Source organism: Phyllobates terribilis, unplaced genomic scaffold (assembly GCF_046119375.1).
Source record: "Phyllobates terribilis strain yellow unplaced genomic scaffold, ASM4611937v1 Scaffold_4__5_contigs__length_816908805, whole genome shotgun sequence".
NCBI lineage: Eukaryota > Metazoa > Chordata > Amphibia > Anura > Dendrobatidae > Phyllobates > Phyllobates terribilis.
Window position 1 is genome coordinate 362,201,337 of NW_027362764.1, and position 17,571 is coordinate 362,218,907.

General features: G+C 46.4%; 1 protein-coding gene across 7 annotated transcripts in view; it reads left to right on the plus strand.

The window, feature by feature from the left end:
* The window catches only part of LOC141265403 (collagen alpha-2(VI) chain-like), a 704,763-nt gene that overhangs the window by 153,112 nt on the left and 534,080 nt on the right, over positions 1-17,571 (plus strand). For all 7 annotated transcript variants that reach the window (XM_073678446.1, XM_073678444.1, XM_073678445.1 and 4 more), the window contains exons 3-4: positions 1,881-2,458; positions 7,974-7,994. In XM_073678446.1, coding sequence (XP_073534547.1) covers positions 1,881-2,458; positions 7,974-7,994 — 599 coding nt within the window. The remainder of the gene's footprint in view (positions 1-1,880; positions 2,459-7,973; positions 7,995-17,571) is intronic.

The following is a 17,571-nucleotide window of genomic DNA, read 5'->3' on the forward strand; positions in this document are numbered from 1 at the left end:
ACCTAGGGGTCAGAAATGCTTCCTGGGGTGATCCACATGCTGTCCCCATGTCATTTGAGCACTGTCACTATCGTTTTGGGCACTTGTTAGGCTTTTAAAAGACTGCTGGGGGTGCCGCCGAAAAAAATGCTCGGGTCTCCCATAGACTAACATAGGGCTAGTTGCTCGGGTCGAGCACTCGAGTATCACGGCGAGCTCGGCCCGAGCTTCGAGCACCCGAGCATTTTAGTGCTCGCTCAACACTAGTGCCGATTGTGTGCCAGCAGTCAGACCCCTACCAATCAATATTATCACTGATCCTGTGGAGAGGTGATTACTTGTTTTCACAAGAGAACCTCTGTATGTGCATCTCTGCCGCTCTGGTCCAAGTATTTAATCTCCAGGCCTATTTCATGAGTTTAATTTTTTTAAAATTCTGTGAAAGCAGGGTTGAAAAGCAATGTCTGACTTTCATTTGTTCACTTTCTAAGATTTTTAATTTATTATTACTTTTGTCAGATTCAAGTTTTATTTCAGTGACCATTGTGGGTTTTTCTTTCATTAAACGAGGAGTACCAACAATTTTGACCACGTGTGTATATAGTATATACAGAGCTCCTGTGTATGTCAGTGGTGACCACTATATTACCTATACACTATATACAGAGCTCCTGTGTATAATGTCTCTGGTGGTATTTGGTCACTTTGTGGTGGTAATATGTGGTCTGGTCGTGGTGTGGCGATATTTGTCCCTTTTGTATATGGTATTATTGTTGTTGGTATAGTGGACTGTTTTGCGTATGGCAATCATTTGTTCTTGCTGATATTAAATTAAAAAAGATTTTTTCCCATTAGGCCACAGCCCCACTATCAGTATTCGGTCAGTATTTTATCTCATGGGTGGCAACCAAAACGAGGAGTGGGTGAGATTAAATACTTGGACCAGAGCGGCAGAGATGCACTTACAGGGGTTCTCCGGTGAAAACAAGTAATCACTTCTCCACAGGATCAGTGATAATATTGATTGGTAGGGGTCTGACTGCTGGCACACAATCGGCAGAATGTGAAGCTTTTCTCCTCATTAGACTGGAGCGGCATGTGAGATGCGATCACTGATCCATTCATTCCCTGAGTGGCTGTGAGTGTTGCTCTATTTTGGAAGCCCCCAAGAGAATGAATAGAGCCGCGGTCAGACATCCCCATTTTAAAATGCCGCGGCAGGTGGGACAAGTGTCCTGTCAGGGATACAACTTCCCCATTCTTCTGATAGGTGCGTTTTCCAATGTTCGGACCCAAACGATCAATAAGTGATCACCTATCCTGTAAAGCCCATGGATCGGTGATAACTTGTTTTAACCAAAGAACCCCTTTAATGCAAACTGCAGTAATTGTACGTCCCAGTTATAGTATGTGCACAATAGATGTGCAGGAGCCACCTGTCAATGCTCAATTATAACAGGGATAGTGGATAAACAGATATTTGCATATTGCTATAGGTGGGTCCCTACAGTCAATTTCCCCTGTGGGCCCCAGACACTCCAGTCCGACCCTGTTTGAGTCTTTTACCTAGATACAATTATATCTTTTACTTAATCATTACTCAAGCTGTACCATGCTTTGTCCACATAGTCATACAGCTCCAGCTTATAGCCATGCTGTTCCTGCCCACTGGTCAGCGTTGAACGGATTCCGGGGGCTTAATTCTTTGATGAGAAATCTCAGACATTTTATCTAAATATTGAAAAGTAGTAGGTCCCATAACAGCCTACATTGTGTGTGGATGCATGGAAAGCATCTCCTATACACAGCTTGTAAATTCTATGTTAATAAAAAAAAGTGTGTTCCAATGCTTGGTTATTATGATGCGTATATCATTGTAACATATTATTTATTGATTCTAGGTAACCTCCCATGTGGCATAAATGTGTATTTTACTGTTGACACATCTAAAAGTGTGGCACTGAAATACTCATCTGGCAGAATTCTGGATGACATTAAAGATTTTATCAAGACCTTCACTAGAAATTCCCAAGCAATGAAAAAGAGTGGCAGCCATATACAATGGAGATATGGAGCACTTCAATTGGCCGATGTTGTCAAGCCAATCATCAACCTCACAGATGAAGCTTCTGTTTTCATAACAGCCGCTAACAAACTGAAGTCTATGGGCGAAGGCTCATTTGTGGATTGTGCTTTAAAAGCAACAAATGAAGCTATTCAGAAAGATATTGGAGCAAGCAGGGGCAATACATTTGCCATTATTTTATCAGATGGTCACAGCGCTGGAAATTCTTGTGGTGGAATATTTGAAGCAATGAAGCCTGCTGCTGTCAAAATATTTGTGGTGGCCACAAACCAGAACACTGTTGGGAGTGAACTATTAACAACAGCCAACTATCCAGCAGAAATACACCAGATTAACCTCATCAATATAAACAAAGATAAAAACAGAACGATTAGTAGGATGATTGATATAATGGTAAGAGTAGTGGCATGTCAGTATTCTTTATAAGAGTAGCATTTAAGCTTATGTATGTCTAGTTTAACCCCTTTACCCCCGAGGGTGGTTTGCACGTTAATGACCAGGCCAATTTTTACAATTCTGACCAATGTCACTTTATGAGGTAATTACTCTGGAACGCTTCAACGGATCTCCCTGATTCTGAGATTGTTTTTTCGTGACATATTGTACTTCATGATTGTGTTAAAATTTCTTTGATATCACTTGCGTTTATTTGCGAAAAATGGAAATTTGGCAAAAATTTTGAAAATTTTGCAATTTTCAAAATTTGAATTTTTATGCCCTTAAATCAGAGAGATATGTCACACAAAAGAGTTAATAAATAACATTTCTCTCATGTCTACTTTACATCAGCATAATTTTGGAACCAAAATTTTTTTTTGTTAGGGAGCTATAAGGGTTAAAAGTTGACCAGCTTTTTCTCATTTTTCCAACAAAATTTACAAAACCTTTTTTTTAGGGACCACATCACATTTGAAGTCACTTTGAGAGGTCTTTATGACAGAAAATACCCAAAAGTGACACCATTCTAAAAACTGCACCCCTCAAGATGCTCAAAACCACATTCAAGAACTTTATTAACCCTTCAGGTGCTCCACAGGAATTTTTGGAATGTGGAAGAAAAAAATGAACATTTAACTTTTTTCACAAAAATGTTACTTTAGACCCAATTTTTTTTATTTTTGCAGGGGTAACAGGAAAAAATGGACCCCAAAATTTGTTGTGCAATTTCCCCTGGGCAAGCAGATACCCCATATTTGGGGAAAAAACACTGTTTGGGCGCACGGCAGGGCTCGGAAGGGGAGGAGCACCATTTGACTTTTTGATTGTAAAATTTGCTTGAATAATTAGCGGACGCCATGTTGCGTTTGGAGAGCCCCTGATGTGCCTAAACAGTGGAAACCCCCCACAAGTGACCCGATTTTGGAAACTAAACCCCCCAAGGCACCGATCTAGATGCATAGTGAGCACTTGGAACCCCTAGGTTCTTCACAAATTGATTCGTAAAAATGAAAAAGTTTTTTTTTTCCACTTTTTCATTTTTACGATTCAATTTGTGAAGTACCTGAGGGTTCCAAGTGCTCACTATGCATCTAGATTGGTGCCTTGGGGGGTCTAGTTTCCAAAATGGGGTCACTTGTGGGGGAGCTCCACTGTTTAGGCACATCAGGGGCTCTCCAAATGCGACATGGTGTCCGCTAACAAATTGAATGGAAAATCGGCTCAAATTGTTAGCGGACACCATGTTGCGTTTGGAGAGCCCGTGTGCCTAAACATTGGAGCTCCCCCACAAGTGACCCCATTTTGGAAACTAGACCCCCAAGGCACCTATCTAGATGCATAGTGAGCACTTGGAACCCCCAGGTGCTTCACAAATTGATTCGTAAAAATGAAAAAGTGGGAAAAAAACAAAAAACTGTTTTTCATTTTTACGTTTATTTTTTACGCCGTTCCTCGTGCGGTATAAGTGATGAGATTACTTTATTCTTTGGGTCGGTCCGATTACAGCGATACCAGAATCATATCGGGTTTTTATGATTGACAGCTGTCACACATGAAAAGACACATTTTGTAAAATCTAGTTTTTGCATCGCCATATTTTGGCAGACAGAGTCATGTGACGGCTTGTTTTTTGCGTGATGAGTTGACATTTTTATTGGTGTCATTTTCAGGCACATGACATTTTTTGATCGCTTTCTATTCCTATTTTTGGGAGGCAGAATAAACAAAAACCAACAATTCAGGAATTGTGTTTTTTTACATTTTTTTATTCTGCTCCGGGTGTGGTAAAATTGATAAGGTAGCTTTATTCTTTGGATCAGTACGTTTACAGCGGTACCACATTTATATTGTTTTTTATGTTTTGGCGCTTTTACACAGTAAAAGCTATTTTATAGAAAAAAATATTTTTTTGCATCGCTTTATTCTGAGAGCTGTAACTTTTTGATTTTTCAGATGGAGCTGTGTTGTGGCTTTTTTGCGGGACGAGATGACGTTTTCAGTGGTACCATTTTTATTTATATTCGTCTTTTTGATCGCGTGTTATTCCATTTTTTGTTTGGCGGTATGATGATAAAGCATTGTTTTTTGCTTTGTTTTTTATTTTTTACCATGTTCACTGAAGGGGTTAACTAGTGGAACAGTTTTATAGGCCAGGTCGGTACGGACGCGGCGATACCAAATATGTGTACTTTTATTGTTTGTTTGTCTTTTCATAATAATATTTATTGATGGGTACATTATATTTTTATTTTTAGTGGAATATTTTTTTTATTTATTTTTTATAGTTTTACAATTTGTTTTTTATTTTTTTTTCACTTTCTGGGAGTTTTTTTACGTTTTTACTTTGTCCCACTATGGGACTTTCACTTTTTTTATTCTGATCGCCTGCATGGCACAGGAATGCAGCACCATCCCTGTGCCATGCAGGCAGTCAGCGCTGGACAGGGAGAAGATAGTTTGGAGATGCACTGCACATGTCCAAACAATCTTCCTGCTGTCGGGTGACCCGGATGTTGTCATGACAACATCGGGTCGTCATGGCAACACCCGGGAAGCCGTGGCAGACAGCGCTGGAGGACGGAAGCGGAGGTGAGTATACCGATCACCTCCCCTTGCCACCGCAATTCTGCGATCGACTTCGATCGCAGCATTGTGGGGGTTAATGTGCACATAGTACCGGGTGTCAGCTGTGACAATCAGCTGACACCCGGCGGCGATCGCGCCCCCACAGCCTGTGTGCGAGCGCGATCGCGATGACGTACTAATACGGGTCAGGCTCTTAAAGCCCAGGGCACAGACGCGTATTAGTATGTCATGGGCTTTAAAGGGGTTAAGGCAACCCTTCAGGTCAAAAGCAGTGAAAACAGAAAACAACATTACAATCTTGCTGCTCCTGACTTGCTCTAGGCATTTGCAGTACAAATGCGCTGAATGGTACGTCACTCAAGTGAACAGTGGCAGAACTGCTACCAGGAATTTCGGGGCCCCATACTGGCAAAATTTTCAGGCCCCCTTGAGACTCCACCCAGGCTCCACTCCATCCCTCGAACCTTCCACATATCCCACTGCACACTCTTGCAAAAACTTTCTGCACCACATCCTCATCAATCACACATTAACAGTTCCCATCGAACACCATATTACATACATAGCCAGCAGCTTTTGTTTTGGCCAAAAGATTTTTTAAGCCGCCACCAGGACAAGGTAGACTCTTCTGACCGGGCTCTACTCTAACCTATTAAAAATTTCTAATAATACCCAACATGCTTTTAGGTATATTTTTATTTCAGGGAATGTTTCATGTTCCTTTTTTTTTTTAAAATGACCAATAATATCACATACAAGGGACAAATACCATCACATCACGATCAGACCACATATTACCACCACATAGTGACCGAATAATACCACATACAAGGAACAAATACGGCCACACCATGACCAGACCACATATTACCACCACCTAATGACTGAATAATACCACATACAGGGACAAATACCATCCCACCATGACCGAACCACATATTACCACGACATAGTGACCGAATACTACAATACTGATCATTAACACGATTCTAATATTACCATTATACACAGGAGCTCTGTACATAATATACGGTGTATAATGTCAGTGTACAGATAAAACACGGACTCACCGGTGACATCTCTAGTTGGAAGTCCTTCATCTTTGCTTTTCTTGTTCATCCAGCACAGACCGCCATCACTTCTTACAGACAGAACTCATCTCTGCATAAAATAACACAGTTATCTAGAACACCGCTTACAGAGCACATTCCCCAACTTCTACACTACACCAGATAAAGAAAAAAAAGCGACAGTGTCGCCCTGCTCAGTAACAGTATCCTAAAAAATAAAATGCATTACAGCAGTAATAATATCCTTTAATTAGCCCCTACAGTAATAATGTCCTACATCCTGCCCCCATAGTAAGAATGTCCCACATCCTGGCCCCATGTCTCCATCCTGCCCATGTCTTCAACCTGCACCCAAGTCTCCATTTGTCTCCATCCTGCCCCCAGTGACTCTTCATTGGCTGGCAGGCTGTTAACTATTACCGTGCGGGAAGCTTCTCGCACGGCAATAGATTTCAAGTGAACGTGTGTCTGAAGATGCACCAGCAGAATCCTACCACTGGGGCCCGGTGAGCAAAAGAATGTGGGCCCAACCGAGCCCCCCCCCCTCTGCTCACCGGGCCCCATACGCCAATAAGGGCAGTAATGCCCTGATGGCGGCCCTGAACAGTTGGCATGATTGGTGCTATGATTGCTTCCTTTCAAGATAATTGGAATGGGGCACAGTGTGATTAAAACATCTGCTTTCACCACTCACAGACACCTAAGTTAACGGCATCATTTTAATGGTAATTATAAGTCCTAAAGAATCTTACCATTGCTTACTTATGACATGACAGATTCCCATTTAATAATTTAGGAGCTGAACTTGTCAATAATAAATCAATTAGCATGAATCTACTATCATTTGGAAAAATCTTCACTAGAGTTTTTCAAAAGTTTCAGCCAACTTCTGCACTGGAGCATAAAGACACCCAACTAAGAAAAATACCATGCAGGAAGGGATTAGAGCTGTTAATACATAGGTTTTGTGAGGTCCTGTTAAAAAGTTTTATTCTAAAACAAAACTGGTCCCCAAATGCTTTTATACATGTATAGTAACAAACAGCAGGCACTCACCCTCCCTGGGGCTACCGCCTGCATTTGAAGATACTCTGCTTCGTGTTTTGGCTTCAGTGGAGATGTCATGACTACAGCGCACGTCACCAATGCAGCCAATCACTGAGCTCAGAAGCTCTGCTGATGTGCAAGGCTCCAGCTGCTGAGCTCAATGATTTCTGCATCACCGATGTAGTCACTTCATTACTGCAGCTGCAAAAACACGACAGGAGCAGCAGCGGAGGGTCAGCGTTTGACTGAGGCAAAGTGAAAACTTGCTGTGTTTGTTATTTTACAGGTAAAAAAAGTGTTTTTTATAACGTGGACAACACATTGTGAGTTTTAGTAAGAGTACATTTCCATTATTTTATGGCTGCACATGCCACAGTTTTGGCCTAGATCTATGTAACTGGCTAATGATACGCTAATTAAATCAGATATCCTACCCATTATCATAGCAGATTATATGGCCAGTATTTATTGCTTAGTATATCCATGTTGGCGTGCAACAAAAAAAACATTTGCAGTCGTCCTGCACTTTACCTAAAATCAGTCACTTCTTTAAAACACGTTGCATTAAACAAGCTTTGAACATGAAATGTGTAGTTTGAAACTCCTAAATGGACAAGATTATACACCGATTTAAGATTTCAGCAACCTGAAGTTGAAAATAAAAATAATTTTGTCAAAAGTGCTGATTAACTTAAGTTTGAGATTTTATTTTCAAGTTACATTGTTTAAAGAGTGAGACTATTAACACGCATGTTTTATCCTTTCAGGTTAAAGAAGCAGAATCAGAGGTAACTAGAGATTATTTAATATGTATTATACAGTGGGTATGGAAAGTATTCAGACTCCTTTAAATTTTTCACTCTTTGTTTCATTGTAGCCATTTGGTAAATTCTAAAAAGTTCATTTTTTTTCTCATTAAAGTACACTCAGCACCCCATCTTGACTGAAAAAAACAGAAATGTAGAAATTTTTGCAAATTTATTAAAAAAGAAAAACTGAAATATCTCATGGTCATAAGTACTCAGACCCTTTGCTCAGTATTTAGTAGAAGCACCTTTTTAGCTAGTACAGCCATGATTCTTCTTGGGAATGATGCAACAAGTTTTTCACACCTGGATTTGGGGATCCTCTGCCATTCTTCCTTGCAGATCCTCTCCAGTTCCATCAGGTTGGATGGTGAACAGACATTTTCAGGTCTCTCCAGAGATGCTCAATTGGGTTTAGGTCAGGGCTCTGGCTAGGCCAGTCAAGAATGGTCACAGAGTTGTTCTGAAGCCACTCCTTTGTTATTTTAACTGTGTGCTTAGGGTCATTGTCTTGTTGGAAGGTGAACCTTTGGCCACGTCTGAGGTCCAGAGCACTCTGGAAGAGGTTGTGATCCAGGATATCTCTACTTGGCCGCATTCATGTTTCCTTCAATTGCAACCAGTCATCTTGTCCCTGCAGCTGAAAAACACCCCCATAGCATGATGCTGTCACCACCATGTTTCACTGTTGGGATTGTATTGGGCAGTTGATGATCAGTGCCTGGTTTTCTCCACACATACCGTTTAGAATTATAATCAAAAAGTTCTATCTTCATCTCATCAAACTAGAGAATCTTATTTCTCAGTCTGGGAGTCCTTCATGTATTTTTGAGCAAACTCTATGCGGGCTTTCATATGTCTTACACGGAGGTGAAGCTTTCGTCAGGCCACTCTGCCATAAAGGCCCGACTGGTGGCAGGATGCAGTGATGGTTGACTTTGTGGAACTTTCTCCCATCTCCCTAATGCATCTCTGAAGCTCAGCCACAGTGATCTTGGGGTTCTTCTTTACCTCTTCTCCCACGATTGCTCAGTTCGGCTGGTCAGAAAGGTCTAGGAAGATTTTTGTTGGTCCCAAACTTCTTCCATTTAAGGATTATGGAGGCCACTGTGCTCGTAGGAACCTTGAGTACTGCAGAAATTCTTTTGTAACCTTGGCCAGATCTGTGCCTTGCCACAATTCTGTCTCTGAGCTCATTGGGCAGTTCCTTTGATCTCATGATTCTCATTTGGTCTGACGTGCACTGTCAGCTGTGAGGTCTTATATAGACAGGTGTGTGCCTTTCCAAATCAAGTCGTATCAGTTTAATTAAACACTGCTGGACGCCAATGAAGGAGTAGAACCATCTCAAGGAGAATCACAAGGAAATGGACAGCATGTGACTTAAATATGAGTGTCTGAGAAAAGGGTCTAAATACTCATGACCATGTGATATTTCAGTTTTTCCTTTTTTATAAATTTGCAAAAACTTCTACATTTCTTTTTTTTTCAGTCAAGATGGGGTGCAGAGTGTACTTTAATGAGAAAAAAAAATGAACTTTTTAGAATTTACCAAATGGCTGCAATGAAACAAAGAGTGAAAAATTTAAAGGGGTCTGAATACTTTTAGTACCCACTATAGATATTGCCTTTATGCATGACTGATGACACAATTTCAGGGAAGGGACAGGGGCGGTGACAGTGACCACAGCCTCTGCCCCCTGCTCTGATAATGCCATGTTTGAGTATCCCAGCATGTACTGCGATTCACAAATTACACTAATTCACACAGGAAGTAGAGGGAAAAAAAGTGCAATAGCTGTTAGATAGTGTAGTTAGGGAATTTATAAAGCAAGCATATTATAAATTAGTATAGAATACAGCATCAAATAGATAAGGATTTTGATTAACATTTTGTTGACCTTCGGACTACCCCTTTAAGCCAGGGCATAATCAAGAATCTGAGAAAATAAGTTGTTTAGCTTCTACAAAATGAGAGAAGCTAAAGGATTATTCTCATTTCAGCCTTTCATGCCTGAGACAGGAAAAACTCTTTCAGGTTAAGCTCCCACAATGAGTTTTGATGAGTTTTTGACTGTATTTTTACCATGTCAAAAACGCAACATCTTACAATTACATAAAGACGATGGGATTTATAGAAATGGTTTTTTTATGCAGCATAAACTGACTAGTGTTGAGCCACCCCCGTAGTGTTCGAGTTCGGTTCGGTTCGTCGAACACCCGTGTGTTCGCCGAACTGTTCGTCGAACACCTTCGAACACCGTTAAAACCAATGGCAGGCAAACAAAAACACATAGAAACACATAGAAAACACCTTCAAAGGTGTCCAAAAGCTGACAAACTGCTCAGAAGACACAACTAACACATGGAAAAGTGACAAGTACATATAGTCATGAGAAAAGAAAAGAAGTGGAGGAGTAAAAGGAGGGGGAGACACAGATATAGGCATGTCATGCCCTTCTAAAATCCAAAAAGTGAGAAGCCGACACGTTCAGTCCGCTCCTACCCGTGCCACCTCCGTGTCGCCGGGTTTGTGCCAGAGCCGCGGTGAACCCTGACGGCCAGCCCCCCTCTCCCAATACTGGTGCCTGTCCGCTGGTGGGTCGAGCGAGCCCCCCTGTGGTGGAGGCAGCTCTAAGCTTTTTAATTTAAATTGTCTCTCTAATTTGAATGAATACACTTTAAATCCATTTACAAGGATCTATTGGAGGGCAAGTCTCATGCCAGCAGCCGCGTAATTCCAGCTCCAGTAGCGTCCACTAAAGCTGCTGCAGTTAAAAAGCTTTTATAAGGATCGAGCTCGGCTGTCCACCGCAAGGCATCCTACTGCCAGTCCCAGCCCCTATGCCTTGGGGTGCCTCCTGATGCTCTTCACTGAGTATCCCGTGGTCCCGAAGCATTTCCTTTGAAAAAATTAAGTGTCCAAACTACAGGTGGTTTAGTTTGCTTAACAGTCGGGATAATCCGCTGACTAGCACACACTGCTACTAGGCACAAAGTATTTCCTGGGCTAGATGCAGTTAAAAATTTGTAATTAGATACTCTCGTTGGATGCTGAGAAAGCATTCCATAGAGTCTCCTGGCACGCCATATATGATTCTCTTAAAAAGCTTGGGGTAGGGGTCTAGGGGACCCTTTTATAGCCAAAATCACGGCCCTGTATCGCAATACGTCACCTAGGCTGAAGATAAATGGAACTGTAGCACCCTGAGGGCTCGGTTGCTACAGAGGTATTGCACCTCACCCAGAGGTGTGATATCTCACTCTCAGGTAAGGATGGAGTGTGGATCAGGACCCGACACCTGCATGCATTACACCACATTGCCGTGGGGCAGGGCGACCAATATGTCCCTGAGATGGGCACGACAGTCCCTGTCCCTGGCTGGAGTGGGGGGAGGGAACACTGAGGAAGGGGAACCCTGTAGTGCAGGAGCAGGGAGGAAGCAGTTCCTGGGTGCATTGAGAAGGGAGTATAAAAGGTGGGCACCATCTTAGTTCAGTGCAGAGAAGTCTGAGCAGAAGTGGCAGGGAGCAGGGGCTCTGCATGAGCTCTGCTCCGGAGGCGGGCCTAGTAACAGAGACCCAGGCCTGGAAGAGGGAGAAGGAAGGAAGAGGAGCGGAGAAGGCTCCAGGAACGAGGAACGAAGGGATCCCAGGGGTGCGGACGGGCGAGTCGCCACCGCACGCCCGAATCCACCTGCATGGAGGGGTTAGGCCAAAGGTGGAGACCGGTCCCCGAAACTAGTGGAGGCAGGAAACGACCCTCAGCTAGAAACCGGAGGCTGTGACATTTTATGTGGCGCAGCCCCTCGCTACACCCGCTCGGAGGGCATCACATAGGGTCAGGGAAACTGGCGCCAAGTTTACCAAGAGGAGGCCCGAGGCAGCCGGACAGAAGGGTTGGTAAGAAAGGCCAGACAAAGGACACACAAAGGGGGTCCTGTGAAGCGCTCCAAAGTTATCTGGGAGTTGTCTGAGCCCCTCACCTGGTGAGCACAGTACGACGTGGGCAGCCGTTACCTGCAGACGTGGTCTGGATAATAAGAACTGTGAGTAAAGGCCCTGGACTGCATCACTGACTCCGTGTCGTTACTGCTGCTGCCCTGCACCATCACCCCCATCCTCCGCATACACTGCCCTGAGGCTATACTCCTCCCGTGGGGAGTTATTCTACGCTCTGCTGCACCCACAACACCAGCCTCAGCGGTCTGCCCTGCAGCGGCGGTTCACTCTGACCGCAATCCACGGGTGGCGTAGTCAGACATTTAAACATCAAAACCACATAAATAGTTCCGCCACTGGTTTGACCACCCTGAGCCACGGAACCGGGTCGCCGCCACGAAGACTACAACCACCAGCATCCACCAAAAAGGGTCCGGCTCCGGGTGTCCCAAGGCCCAGGGGGTGCATCAGAACATTTTCATCACCTTTCACAATCACCAATGGGACAAGGCAGGGATGTCCTCTGTCCCCTCTCTTATACATCCTAGTGACGGAGCACCTGCTCTCATCAATTCGCCATAACCCCAATATTAGGTGGATTGAGGTGGGAGGCACCGAGTACAAGTGCTCTCTATTTGCTGATGATGTACTAGTATATATCACTCAATCACATATATCCATCCATGCTATTATGGCTGAAATAGATCACTTTGTTACATGGTCAAATTTTAAAATCAATGCAGTGAAGTCTGAGGCCCTCGATGTCTCCCTCCCCAAATCCATATAGGATTCCATCCAGTCCAACTTTCCCTTTGCCTGGCCCTCACAGGGTATCAAATACTTAGGAATTCCTATTCATAGAGACCTCTCACATCTATGTTATCTTAATTTTGGGCCCTTTATTGAACAACTCCATACAGACCACGGTTGGCAAGTTAGAACTGTAAGATTCACTACGTGAACCACTGGTGTTTTGTGGAAAAGCACATGTACACTGTGTTCCAAATTATTATGCAAAAAGTGTTTAGGAGTGATAAGGGAAGAATTTGTTTGTTTGTCAGTTAAACTCATTGATGGTGATGTGTGTCAGGGCTCTTTATATCACTGTAAGCAATTGCAGACACCTGTGCTAATTAGTTTGGCAGGTGTGTCCAATGAAAGGCAAGACTACTTAAGAAGGCTGTCTCACATTATTAAGCAGCCTACATTTTCTGCCAAAATGGGAAAGAAAACGGATGTGTTGGCTGCTGAGAAGCAACAAATTGTGGAGTGTTTAGGTCAAGGCATGACTACAATCAACATTGTGCGATGATCAGGATGAAGTGTCTTGGCAATCAAGAAGTATGTAGCTGATTCACAGTACACACGTGTGCGTGCTGATAAGGGCAAATTGAGGACTCTTTCCTACAGGCAATTACGTCAGGTTGAAAGAGCAGCGGCAAAAAAGCCTTGTCATAGCAGCAGACAAGTTTTTGAAGCTGCTTGTGCCTCCAACGTCCCCCGAACAACAAGATGCAGGGTCCTTCAGAGGTTTGCAGCTGTGCATATGCCATCCTGTCGACCTTCTCTATCCACTTCACACAAGCAGAAACGGCTCCAGTGGGCCAAACATTACATGAAGACTGATTTCAAAACTGTTTTGTTCACGGATGAGTGCCGTGCAGCGCTCGATGGTCCAGATGGATGGAGTGGAGGATGGCTGGTTGATGGACACCCCACGCAAACACGGCTACAGCGCCAACAAGGAGGAGGTGGAGTAATGTTTTGGGCTGGAATCATGGGGAGAGAGATTGTCGGTCCCCTTAGGATCCCTGAAGGCGCTAAAGATGAACTCCATAATGTATGTGGATTTTCTCAAACAGCACTTCCTGCCATGGTTCAAGAAGAAGAACCATGTATTTCACAGCAAGATCATTTTTTTGCATGATAATGCACCATCTCATGCTGCTGTAGCACCCTGAGGATTCGGCTGCTACAGGGGTATTGCACCTCAACCCAGAGGTGTGATATTCCACTCCCGGGTAAGGAAGGAGTGTGGAACTGAGCTCAGATAGACTGCATGCACTACATACATCCCATTCCAGAGGAGCAGGCCGACGGTACTCCCACTTAGAAATGTGCAGGTACAACCGAGCCTGTTCCTGGCTGGAGTGGGAGGGGGGTGGTACATCCCATGTAGTGTAGGGGCAGATAGGGGGAGCAGTCTGGGTAGTGATAGGAGCTCATTGGGTGCTGGTCACCTGAGCTCACACATAGAGGGATATATAAGGAGGGCACCAACTTAGATCAGGGTCAGACGCAGAGGAGCCTGTCAGACGCTGAGAACAAGTCAGCAGGAGAGGAGGAGCGGAAGCAGGCAGAGGAGCAGCTGAAAGAAAGAGAGGCCCTGAAGAGAGAGAGTGGAGTGAAGAAAGACCCAGAGGGGGACAAAGAAGGGACCCAAGAACCCAAATAAGAACACCGGGTGAGGAGTCAGCAGAAGGGTACCGGAACCCAAGCTGGTGGGGGCAAAGACATTCCCCAGCCAGAGACCGGAGACCGTGGGCAGTGTCTGTCACGGTCACCCACCACATTCACCCTGAAGGCACACCACAGGAAGGGTCAGGGAACCCAGGGCCAAGGGTGTCCCAAAAGAAGGCCCGAGGGAGCTGGACTTAGGTGAATCACTGGTGGGGACGGCTGAAGAAAGGACAGAGGGAGAGCTCAGGGCCACGCTCCGGACTTGTTTGGGGGTTGGCTGGATCCAGGACCTGGTGGACGCAGCACGGCTCGGGTGGTCACTAGCAGCTGGAGTGACCCGAACAACATCTGCAGTAAGTAAAGACCCTTAACTGCACAACCCGAGTCTGTCTTCATTGCTGGCTGCACCGCACCACCACAACCCCCATCCTCTGCGCCTGTCCCCTCTGAGGCTATACCCCTCCCGTTGGGGGTTATCCCACCAAGCTGCGCATCCACCATCAGCCTCAGCGGACCCTGCTGCAGCGGCGGCCACAGTGACCGCATCACAACGGGTGGCGTAGTCGACACAAAAGAACTTTAGTAACATCTGTAAAGCTGCCACATAACACTGAGCTTGACGCCCTGGGCACGGGACCGGGTCACAGCCGCTCGGAGACTACAACCCCCCATCTGATCCGGTGCCGGGTATTCCCCTCAAAAAGGAATATGTCCCAGGGGGCGCGAAAACTTTGGCGTAGTCGGCAGGATTACGTGCCCACAACACCCGGGTACTGCGTGCCTGAAGAAAAGTGCAAGTTTACCTCAGAAAGAAGTCTCCCGCCGGTTCCGGAGGGTCCACGCCATCGGACCCCATCACCAGTCGATTCCCGCCGGTTGTCCGCCATTTCCAGCTTGTTCCCGCCATCTGCAGAGTTTCCCGCCACTGGGAAGCGATTCCCGCCAAAACCGCAGATTTCCCGCCTTGGAAGAGCAGCGGACGCCATTATGGGCGTGCCAAAGGAGGGCAAGAGGCCACCTCCCATCGTGGGCCAGGACAGAAAATGGCGCCAAAAGTGGAAACCGCCCCCACCAACAGAGACTGTGATGCTGGAGGTGTCTGTCAGCGTGAAAGAACTCCCCCTGGAGCTGACAGTCACCGAGTTGCCCCGGGACCGCCCTCGAAGTGGGAGGAGACGAGAGAGAAGAACAAAGATGGGTGTCGCTTGGAGCAGTCTGGAGCGAGCGCACCCGGAGGCAAGAGGTCTAACAAGGAGTAGCGGAGGAGCTTACCCGGAGATGGAGAGGAAGCAGAACAGCACCGGCCCGCTGGCCAGGAGTCTGCTAGAGACCGAGGAAGGAGGGCAGAGCAGCACCGGCCCGCTGGCCAGGAGCCTGCCGGAAGCCGAGCAGAGCAGCACCGACCCGATGGTCAGGAGCCTGCTAGAGTCCACAACCCCGCTAGGTCTAGCGGAGATCCTAGCGCAGCTCCCCCGAGACCGGGAGTGTGCACAAACTGCCCTGGAGGGCCTCGCAAGGAGGATGGCCCGGGTACAGCGGGAGATACTGGCGGAGTGGAGCCGGGAGATGGCTCAGCACGCAGAGACCAGTCAGCGGAGCACGCTACCCTGGAAGAGGAAGCAGACCGCCTCTGAGGATGGCGCGGGAGGACCCAAGGCCGGAGACGGCGCCGAGGAGGGAGCCGAACGCATGGAGGCAGGTAAAGGGGACGCCTATACCCCAAGCCGTGACACCGCTCACCTGCCCCAGCTCCCCGTCGCAGAGCCCGAAAGTCCCCCTGCTGTGCCCGTAGCCGCCACGTCACCGCAATGGACTAGGCCCCAACCGGAAGCCGCCGCCGCGACCCCTGTGACGTCACGCGCCTCGACCCGGGGCGTGACAAAGCAGGAAATACCACCAGCCTGGTCGCAAGGCCTAGTACCCCCGGGCGCCGAATCACCAACAGCGCCCCCTACCTCCGCGGAGCCTCCGGCCTGGCCGCAAGGCCAGGTAGCCCAGGGCGCCGCCGTCCTAACGGTGCCCTTTACCTTCCAGGTGCCCCAGGCCTGGCCGCAAGGCCTGGGCAACCCGGGCGCCACCACCACCGCGCCCGCGCCCATAAGACCAAGAGTGCCGCATCTGGGAGAGGACCTGTTTGCCCAGCATACGTGCCCGAACGGGTCTGAAACTGAAACTGTCCATAAAGAAAGAGCAGGAGGACGCCGTCGTTAAGTACAGCAGAGTACAAGCTGTATATAGTTGCCCGTCGGGGCACAGTGAACTGTTGATAATATAGTCCCCGTTGGGACCAGCAAGTGTGAACTGTTTACCCGTTAACCCCTTCATCCTACAGGCTGAGGACTGTGAGCAGCCATTCCCTTTCCTCTAACTGGCCGAGGACTGAGAGCGGCCAACTTCCAACTTCCCTGTATATAGTTGCGCGTCCTAAAGCGCCCCCTACCGGTTTTATAGAAAACCAGATTTTCTAAGAGACTGTCGCACTTTTCCCGGACACACGTTGCACAGTGTCCGGAGGAGGAACCAGAGACAAGAGAAGTCTACGAGAAAGTTTTATCTGATAAGATATGTTATATATATAATGTCTTATATGTTTTATATGTTTATATGAAAATTTTGTATGTTTTTGGTGTTTTATGTCTTACAGCCCGAGGACGTGCTGTGATTTACCAGGGGGGAATGTAGCACCCTGAGGATTCGGCTGCTACAGGGGTATTGCACCTCAACCCAGAGGTGTGATATTCCACTCCCGGGTAAGGAAGGAGTGTGGAACTGAGCTCAGATAGACTGCATGCACTACATACATCCCATTCCAGAGGAGCAGGCCGACGGTACTCCCACTTAGAAATGTGCAGGTACAACCGAGCCTGTTCCTGGCTGGAGTGGGAGGGGGGTGGTACATCCCATGTAGTGTAGGGGCAGATAGGGGGAGCAGTCTGGGTAGTGATAGGAGCTCATTGGGTGCTGGTCACCTGAGCTCACACATAGAGGGATATATAAGGAGGGCACCAACTTAGATCAGGGTCAGACGCAGAGGAGCCTGTCAGACGCTGAGAACAAGTCAGCAGGAGAGGAGGAGCGGAAGCAGGCAGAGGAGCAGCTGAAAGAAAGAGAGGCCCTGAAGAGAGAGAGTGGAGTGAAGAAAGACCCAGAGGGGGAC